This window comes from Pseudophryne corroboree, chromosome 1, assembly GCF_028390025.1.
Source record: "Pseudophryne corroboree isolate aPseCor3 chromosome 1, aPseCor3.hap2, whole genome shotgun sequence".
Lineage (NCBI taxonomy): Eukaryota > Metazoa > Chordata > Amphibia > Anura > Myobatrachidae > Pseudophryne > Pseudophryne corroboree.
This window is the reverse complement of record NC_086444.1, coordinates 1,234,792,795-1,234,803,652: the sequence shown is the minus strand read 5'-3', so window position 1 is coordinate 1,234,803,652 and position 10,858 is coordinate 1,234,792,795. Positions and strand designations below refer to the sequence as shown.

General features: G+C 40.1%; 1 protein-coding gene across 1 annotated transcript; it reads left to right on the top strand.

Moving 5' to 3' along the window:
- Nucleotides 1-7,335: 7,335 nt before the first annotated feature.
- On the top strand, nucleotides 7,336-8,866 carry LOC135052545 (vomeronasal type-2 receptor 26-like). Its single transcript, XM_063957438.1, has 2 exons — nucleotides 7,336-7,468; nucleotides 7,934-8,866. The coding sequence occupies exons 1-2, from the start codon at nucleotides 7,336-7,338 to the stop codon at nucleotides 8,839-8,841; spliced, it is 1,041 nt and encodes a 346-aa protein (XP_063813508.1). The 3' UTR covers nucleotides 8,842-8,866.
- The last annotated feature ends 1,992 nt before the right edge of the window (nucleotides 8,867-10,858 follow it).

Here is a 10,858-nt window from a genome sequence, read left to right as displayed (position 1 = left end):
GTGGATTATACACAGAATAATGAATGCTGGAATATGATATAAATGATTATATATTAGAAATAAGATGCAGAGTGATCACATTGTGGAGTGTGTGACCAGGGGAAGCATCTTTCCTTGATATGCAGTAAGTGGTCAGAGCGGGTGTGCAGGAGGGATGTGGATTATACACAGAATAATGAATGCTGGAATATGTTATAAATGATTATATATTAGAAATAAGTAGCAGAGTGATCACATTGTGGAGTGTGTGACCAGGGGAAGCATCTTTCCTTGATATGCAGTAAGTGGTCAGAGCGGGTGTGCAGGAGGGATGTGGATTATACACAGAATAATGAATGCTGGAATATGTTATAAATGATTATATATTAGAAATAAGCTGCAGAGTGATCACATTGTGGAGTGTGTGACCAGGGGAAGCATCTTTCCTTGATATACAGTAAGTGGTCAGAGCGGGTGTGCAGGAGGGATGTGGATTATACACAGAATAATGAATGCTGGAATATGTTATAAATGATTATATATTAGAAATAAGATGCAGAGTGATCACATTGTGGAGTGTGTGACCAGGGGAAGCATCTTTCCTTGATATGCAGTAAGTGGTCAGAGCGGGTGTGCAGGAGGGATGTGGATTATACACAGAACAATGAATGCTGGAATATGTTATAAATGATTATATATTAGAAATAAGCTGCAGAGTGATCACATTGTGGAGTGTGTGACCAGGGGAAGCATCTTTCCTTGATATGCAGTAAGTGGTCAGAGCGGGTGTGCAGGAGGGATGTGGATTATACACAGAACAATGAATGCTGGAATATGTTATAAATGATTATATATTAGAAATAAGTAGCAGAGTGATCACATTGTGGAGTGTGTAACCAGGGGAAGCATCTTTCCTTGATATACAGTAAGTGGTCAGAGCGGGTGTGCAGGAGGGATGTGGATTATACACAGAATAATGAATGCTGGAATATGATATAAATGATTATATATTAGAAATAAGATGCAGAGTGATCACATTGTGGAGTGTGTGACCAGGGGAAGCATCTTTCCTTGATATGCAGTAAGTGGTCAGAGCGGGTGTGCAGGAGGGATGTGGATTATACACAGAACAATGAATGCTGGAATATGTTATAAATGATTATATATTAGAAATAAGCTGCAGAGTGATCACATTGTGGAGTGTGTGACCAGGGGAAGCATCTATCCTTGATATGCAGTAAGTGGTCAGAGCGGGTGTGCAGGAGGGATGTGGATTATACACAGAACAATGAATGCTGGAATATGTTATAAATGATTATATATTAGAAATAAGATGCAGAGTGATCACATTGTGGAGTGTGTGACCAGGGGAAGCATCTTTCCTTGATATGCAGTAAGTGGTCAGAGCGGGTGTGCAGGAGGGATGTGGATTATACACAGAACAATGAATGCTGGAATATGTTATAAATGATTATATATTAGAAATAAGCTGCAGAGTGATCACATTGTGGAGTGTGTGACCAGGGGAAGCATCTTTCCTTGATATGCAGTAAGTGGTCAGAGCGGGTGTGCAGGAGGGATGTGGATTATACACAGAACAATGAATGCTGGAATATAATATAAATGATTATATATTAGAAATAAGCTGCAGAGTGATCACATTGTGGAGTGTGTGACCAGGGGAAGCATCTTTCCTTGATATGCAGTAAGTGGTCAGAGCGGGTGTGCAGGAGAGATGTGGATTATACACAGAACAGTGAATGCTGGAATATGTTATAAATGATTATATATTAGAAATAAGCTGCAGAGTGATCACATTGTGGAGTGTGTGACCAGGGGAAGCATCTTTCCTTGATATGCAGTAAGTGGTCAGAGCGGGTGTGCAGGAGGGATGTGGATTATACACAGAATAATGAATGCTGGAATATGTTATAAATGATTATATATTAGAAATAAGTAGCAGAGTGATCACATTGTGGAGTGTGTGACCAGGGGAAGCATCTTTCCTTGATATGCAGTAAGTGGTCAGAGAGGGTGTGCAGGAGGGATGTGGATTATACACAGAATAATGAATGCTGGAATATGTTATAAATGATTATATATTAGAAATAAGCTGCAGAGTGATCACATTGTGGAGTGTGTGACCAGGGGAAGCATCTTTCCTTGATATGCAGTAAGTGGTCAGAGCGGGTGTGCAGGAGGGATGTGGATTATACACAGAACAATGAATGCTGGAATATGTTATAAATGATTATATATTAGAAATAAGCTGCAGAGTGATCACATTGTGGAGTGTGTGACCAGGGGAAGCATCTTTCCTTGATATGCAGTAAGTGGTCAGAGCGGGTGTGCAGGAGGGATGTGGATTATACACAGAATAATGAATGCTGGAATATGATATAAATGATTATATATTAGAAATAAGATGCAGAGTGATCACATTGTGGAGTGTGTGACCAGGGGAAGCATCTTTCCTTGATATGCAGTAAGTGGTCAGAGCGGGTGTGCAGGAGGGATGTGGATTATACACAGAATAATGAATGCTGGAATATGTTATAAATGATTATATATTAGAAATAAGTAGCAGAGTGATCACATTGTGGAGTGTGTGACCAGGGGAAGCATCTTTCCTTGATATGCAGTAAGTGGTCAGAGCGGGTGTGCAGGAGGGATGTGGATTATACACAGAATAATGAATGCTGGAATATGTTATAAATGATTATATATTAGAAATAAGCTGCAGAGTGATCACATTGTGGAGTGTGTGACCAGGGGAAGCATCTTTCCTTGATATACAGTAAGTGGTCAGAGCGGGTGTGCAGGAGGGATGTGGATTATACACAGAATAATGAATGCTGGAATATGTTATAAATGATTATATATTAGAAATAAGATGCAGAGTGATCACATTGTGGAGTGTGTGACCAGGGGAAGCATCTTTCCTTGATATGCAGTAAGTGGTCAGAGCGGGTGTGCAGGAGGGATGTGGATTATACACAGAACAATGAATGCTGGAATATGTTATAAATGATTATATATTAGAAATAAGCTGCAGAGTGATCACATTGTGGAGTGTGTGACCAGGGGAAGCATCTTTCCTTGATATGCAGTAAGTGGTCAGAGCGGGTGTGCAGGAGGGATGTGGATTATACACAGAACAATGAATGCTGGAATATGTTATAAATGATTATATATTAGAAATAAGTAGCAGAGTGATCACATTGTGGAGTGTGTAACCAGGGGAAGCATCTTTCCTTGATATACAGTAAGTGGTCAGAGCGGGTGTGCAGGAGGGATGTGGATTATACACAGAATAATGAATGCTGGAATATGATATAAATGATTATATATTAGAAATAAGATGCAGAGTGATCACATTGTGGAGTGTGTGACCAGGGGAAGCATCTTTCCTTGATATGCAGTAAGTGGTCAGAGCGGGTGTGCAGGAGGGATGTGGATTATACACAGAACAATGAATGCTGGAATATGTTATAAATGATTATATATTAGAAATAAGCTGCAGAGTGATCACATTGTGGAGTGTGTGACCAGGGGAAGCATCTATCCTTGATATGCAGTAAGTGGTCAGAGCGGGTGTGCAGGAGGGATGTGGATTATACACAGAACAATGAATGCTGGAATATGTTATAAATGATTATATATTAGAAATAAGATGCAGAGTGATCACATTGTGGAGTGTGTGACCAGGGGAAGCATCTTTCCTTGATATGCAGTAAGTGGTCAGAGCGGGTGTGCAGGAGGGATGTGGATTATACACAGAACAATGAATGCTGGAATATGTTATAAATGATTATATATTAGAAATAAGCTGCAGAGTGATCACATTGTGGAGTGTGTGACCAGGGGAAGCATCTTTCCTTGATATGCAGTAAGTGGTCAGAGCGGGTGTGCAGGAGGGATGTGGATTATACACAGAACAATGAATGCTGGAATATAATATAAATGATTATATATTAGAAATAAGCTGCAGAGTGATCACATTGTGGAGTGTGTGACCAGGGGAAGCATCTTTCCTTGATATGCAGTAAGTGGTCAGAGCGGGTGTGCAGGAGGGATGTGGATTATACACAGAACAATGAATGCTGGAATATGTTATAAATGATTATATATTAGAAATAAGCTGCAGAGTGATCACATTGTGGAGTGTGTGACCAGGGGAAGCATCTTTCCTTGATATACAGTAAGTGGTCAGAGCGGGTGTGCAGGAGGGATGTGGATTATACACAGAATAATGAATGCTGGAATATGTTATAAATGATTATATATTAGAAATAAGCTGCAGAGTGATCACATTGTGGAGTGTGTGACCAGGGGAAGCATCTTTCCTTGATATGCAGTAAGTGGTCAGAGCGGGTGTGCAGGAGAGATGTGGATTATACACAGAACAATGAATGCTGGAATATGTTATAAATGATTATATATTAGAAATAAGCTGCAGAGTGATCACATTGTGGAGTGTGTGACCAGGGGAAGCATCTTTCCTTGATATACAGTAAGTGGTCAGAGAGGGTGTGCAGGAGGGATGTGGATTATACACAGAATAATGAATGCTGGAATATGTTATAAATGATTATATATTAGAAATAAGCTGCAGAGTGATCACATTGTGGAGTGTGTGACCAGGGGAAGCATCTTTCCTTGATATACAGTAAGTGGTCAGAGCGGGTGTGCAGGAGGGATGTGGATTATACACAGAATAATGAATGCTGGAATATGTTATAAATGATTATATATTAGAAATAAGATGCAGAGTGATCACATTGTGGAGTGTGTGACCAGGGGAAGCATCTGTCCTTGATATGCAGTAAGTGGTCAGAGCGGGTGTGCAGGAGGGATGTGGATTATACACAGAATAATGAATGCTGGAATATGATATAAATGATTATATATTAGAAATAAGCAGCAGAGTGATCACATTGTGGAGTGTGTGACCAGGGGAAGCATCTTTCCTTGATATGCAGTAAGTGGTCAGAGCGGGTGTGCAGGAGGGATGTGGATTATACACAGAACAATGAATGCTGGAATATGTTATAAATGATTATATATTAGAAATAAGATGCAGAGTGATCACATTGTGGAGTGTGTGACCAGGGGAAGCATCTTTCCTTGATATGCAGTAAGTGGTCAGAGCGGGTGTGCAGGAGGGATGTGGATTATACACAGAATAATGAATGCTGGAATATGATATAAATGATTATATATTAGAAATAAGTAGCAGAGTGATCACATTGTGGAGTGTGTGACCAGGGGAAGCATCTTTCCTTGATATGCAGTAAGTGGTCAGAGCAGGTGTGCAGGAGGGATGTGGATTATACACAGAACAATGAATGCTGGAATATGATATAAATTATTATATATTAGAAATAAGCTGCAGAGTGATCACATTGTGGAGTGTGTGACCAGGGGAAGCATCTTTCCTTGATATGCAGTAAGTGGTCAGAGCGGGTGTGCAGGAGGGATGTGGATTATACACAGAATAATGAATGCTGGAATATGATATAAATGATTATATATTAGAAATAAGCTGCAGAGTGATCACATTGTGGAGTGTGTGACCAGGGGAAGCATCTTTCCTTGATATGCAGTAAGTGGTCAGAGCGGGTGTGCAGGAGGGATGTGGATTATACACAGAACAATGAATGCTGGAATATGTTATAAATGATTATATATTAGAAATAAGCTGCAGAGTGATCACATTGTGGAGTGTGTGACCAGGGGAAGCATCTTTCCTTGATATGCAGTAAGTGGTCAGAGCGGGTGTGCAGGAGGGATGTGGATTATACACTGAACAATGAATGCTGGAATATGTTATAAATGATTATATATTAGAAATAAGATGCAGAGTGATCACATTGTGGAGTGTGTGACCAGGGGAAGCATCTTTCCTTGATATGCAGTAAGTGGTCAGAGCGGGTGTGCAGGAGGGATGTGGATTATACACAGAACAATGAATGCTGGAATATGTTATAAATGATTATATATTAGAAATAAGCTGCAGAGTGATCACATTGTGGAGTGTGTGACCAGGGGAAGCATCTTTCCTTGATATGCAGTAAGTGGTCAGAGCGGGTGTGCAGGAGGGATGTGGATTATACACAGAACAATGAATGCTGGAATATGTTATAAATGATTATATATTAGAAATAAGATGCAGAGTGATCACATTGTGGAGTGTGTGACCAGGGGAAGCATCTTTCCTTGATATGCAGTAAGTGGTCAGAGCGGGTGTGCAGGAGGGACGTGGATTATACACAGAATAATGAATGCTGGAATATGTTATAAATTATTATATATTAGAAATAAGTAGCAGAGTGATCACATTGTGGAGTGTGTGACCAGGGGAAGCATCTTTCCTTGATATGCAGTAAGTGGTCAGAGCGGGTGTGCAGGAGGGATGTGGATTATACACAGAACAATGAATGCTGGAATATGTTATGAATGATTAGAAAATAAATAAGTTGTAAACATTATTATGAATGATCTGCTGCGTACAATGTAACACCAACAAAGCAAGTTCTAGGATTTATAGAATTTAGTCTATTTATTGTATATTTCAATAGGTGCAATTAATCATGTGTGTAATCCCAAAGTATTATTATTACCTTTTATTTATTAGGTTCCGCAAAATGTATACACCGCTGTACAGAGTATACATACAAAACATTTCTCATTCACAGGGCATTACAGTAGGTTTTAAATACAATACACAAAGGAACGCCATAACATAAGTGTCATAAAAGAAGTTTACACCAGACTGGAAGTGACAATTGGGGCTTCCATACTATATGGCAACTCATTGAAGATAGCTGGAGTCAAAGGTGGGAGTCAGTGCAGTGCAGTGATCCTGTACCCAGCATATGGGCAAGCTACAAGAATCAGAGTGGCTGTAGGAAGGAGACCAGGCCATGGAATGCTGGTGAGACAAGTGTACTAAGGAAGAACAAGAAAGAGGAGCTTACACTCTAAAGTGAAGGGAAGAACAGCTGGCGGGTGACCAGATATATTGTGCAGGGCTGGAGAATCAAATAAACAGGAGTGATGAAATGCTTTAATAAAAAGGTATATTTTAAACCCCTAATCTGGCATCAGTATTAATACATAGCGTTAATGTGGGGAGTGAAGGAGAAGGTGAATTTTAGAATGCCAAAGAGGAAACAGACTAGAGGGACAGAAGATATGGTCATGTTATCACTGGAGGATGAGGGCATATCAGCATACGTATTATATCCCTAAGAGAAATTTAAAAAAATATTAAATGGTTTTGCAAATAAAAAGAAACAATAATTAAATTAAATTATTTATAAAAAACCTGAATCATATTTTATATTTTAATGCATGTACAAGATCCCAACATCTCGGTGCAATGACAGATGTCCTCCTGGATACAGAAAAGCTTTTAATGGAGGATTCCATGTCTGCTGCTATGACTGTGTCCCATGTTCTGAGGGAGAAATATCCAATACAACAGGTAGGAATGTGTTACAGTATATACATAAGATAAATCAACATATGAGAGTAAAGATTTTACAATTGACATAGTAGAATATCAGTATAGAAGACAAACTGTATGATAGAATAAACACACAATACAAATAGCACAAAACTATATTGATGTTCTCACATTAAAGTATAAAATACCACATTCCAAATTCACTACATATTATATTGCTGTATTTTGTTTCAGTTAATTACCACTTTTTATTGAGAGACATAAGTATTACAATAAAGAAACAAAAACTCTGATACACCCCATTTGGGTACATACCCCATGAAAACATTTCAGAAGAACAAATGTCCAATGCTCCCATTGCTGACAAAACACATACATTTATTTTTGCAGATTTATATTGAATACACACTGTTTAATTGTTTTAGAATGAACAAAAAAACTGACCCACTTAGATTATGTGTATTGTTTTATATTACATTTTAGACAGTAAGATCTGCCATAAATGTCCTGATGAAGAGTGGCCGGATGAGAGAAGAGTGAGATGTGTACCCAAAATATATGACTTTCTGTCCTATGAAAAGGACATTGTGGTGCAAATATCTGCAGTAACATCTTTATCTTTCTCTGCCATAACATTATTTATATTAGGGAACTTTATTTATTACTGGAACACCCCAATTGTGAAAGCCAACAACCGGGCTATAAGCTTCATTCTCCTGATCTCCATGTTGCTGAGCTTCCTCTGTGTGTTCTTGTTTCTCGGCCGACCAGTGGATATAACCTGCAGACTCAGACAGACATCATTTGGGATCTTCTTTTCCACAGCTGTCTCTTCTGTACTGGCCAAGACTGTCACTGTCTTCATTGCTTTCAAAGCCACCAAACCTGGAAGCTCCTGGAGGAAGTGGGTCACACTCAAAGTATCTAAACATGTGATCATTGTGTTCTCCTCTCTCCAAGCTCTGATCTGTGGTATCTGGCTGACTGTTTCTCCTCCCTACCAGGAGTATGACCATCACTCCTATAAGGGAATGATCATCATTCAGTGTAATGAGGGGTCAGTGATTGGGTTATACTCTATGTTGGGTTACATGGGTATCCTGGCATTTGTGAACTTTATTCTAGCTTTCATGGTGAGGACATTACCGGACAGCTTTAATGAGGCCAAGTACATCACCTTCAGCATGCTGGTGCTCTGCAGTGTCTGGATTGCAATGATCCCGGCCTATCTGAGCACCAAAGGGAAATACATGGTGGCTGTTGAGATATTCGCCATACTGACCTCATGTGCTGGTGTTCTGGGCTGTATATTTTTCCCAAAGCTGTATATTCTGCTTATAAAACCTGAATTTAACTCCAGAAAAACAATACTGGGGAAAAACACTATATAAACCATCAGATACTGTACTTTACCATTATACGATTCAAAACCTGTTGTTTTACTTAAATTTTGCTTAATTAAAAAGATTTGCATTGAAATTGGTTTATGTAAGTACGTATAGAAAGATCTGGGTTTAGGGCCTAATTCTGAGTTGATCGCAGCAGCAAGTTTGTTAGCAATTGGGCAAAACCATGGCCCTCATTCCGAGTTGTTCGCTCGGTAAATTTCTTCGCATCGCAGCGGTTTTATGCTTAGTACGCATGCGCAATGTTCGCACTGCGACTGCGCCAAGTAAATTTGCTATGTAGATAGTATTTTTACTCACGGCTTTTCCTTCGCTCCTGCGATCGTAGTGTGATTGACAGGAAATGGGTGAACTGGGCGAAAACACGGCGTTTTATGGGCGTGTGGATGAAAACGCTACCGTTTCCGGAAAAAACGCAGGAGTGGCTGGAGAAACGGGGGAGTGTCTGGGCGAACGCTGGGTGTGTTTGTGACGTCAAACCAGGAACGACAAGCACTGAACTGATCGCAGATGCCGAGTAAGTCTGAAGCTACTCTGAAACTGCTAAGTAGTTTGTAATCGCAATATTGCGAATACATCGTTCGCAATTTTAAGAAGCTAAGATACACTCCCAGTAGGCGGCGGCTTAGCGTGAGCAACTCTGCTAAATTCGCCTTGCGAGCGATCAACTCGGAATGAGGGCCCATGTGCACTGCAGGGTGGGCAGATATAACATGTGCAGAGAGAGTTAGATTTGGGTGGGGTGTGTTCAAACTGAAATCTAAATTGCAGTGTAAAACTAAAGCAGTCAGTATTTACCCTGCACAGAAACAAAATAACCCACCCAAATCTAACTCTCTCTGCAAATGTTATATCTGCCCCCCCTGCAGTGCACATGGTTTTGCCCAATTGCTAACAAATTTGCTGCTGCGATCAACTCAGAATTAGGCCCTTAGTGACATGGACAAAGGAAAAAAAAAAAATGTATATATATATATATATATATATATATATATATAAAGTCTCTATGGACCGGCACTCCCACCTGCTGGATACTGTTGCTCCGGTGCCCTCCTGTGAAAGTGATTCAGGAATAACAAAAGAGGCGGCACTCGTAGACTGTAATGTGCAAAGTTGTATTCAACTTAAATGTGTCCCAACTATTCGGGGTACCTACATCCCCTTTGTCAAGGTGATCATTGTTCACCCTGACAAAGGGGACGTAGGTACCCCGAAAAGTTGGGACACATTTAAGTTGAATACAACTTTGCACATTACAGTCTACGAGTGACGCTTCTTTTGTTATTCCTATATATATATATATATATATATATTAGTGATGTGCACCGGAAATTTTTCGTGTTTTGTGTTTTGCTTTTGGGTTCAGTTCCGCGGCCGTGTTTTGGATTCGGACGCGTTTTGGCAAAACCTCACCGAAAATGTTTTGTCGGATTTAGGTGTGTTTTGGATTCGGGTGTTTTTTTCAAAAAACCCACAAAAACAGCTTAAATCATAGAATTTGGGGGTCATTTTGATCCCTTAGTATTATTAACCTCAATAACCATAATTTCCACTCATTTTCAGTCTATTCTGAACACCTCAACCTCACAATATTATTTTTAGTCCTAAAATTTGCACCGAGGTTGCTGGATGGCTAAGCTAATCGACCCAAGTGGCCGACACAAACACCTGGCCCATCTAGGAGTGGCACTGCAGTGTCAGACAAGATGACACTTAAAAAAATAGTCCCCAAACAGCACATGATGCAAAGAAAAAAAGAGGCGCAATGAGGTAGCTGTGTGACTAAGCTAAGCGACCCTAGTCGCCGACACAAACACCTGGCCCATCTAGGAGTGGCACTGCAGTGTCAGACAGGATGACACTTAAAAAAATAGTCCCCAAACAGCACATGATGCAAAGAAAAAAAGAGGCGCAATGAGGTAGCTGTGTGACTAAGCTAAGCGACCCTAGTGGCCGACACAAATACCTGGCCCATCTCGAAGTGGCACTGCAGCATCAGGAT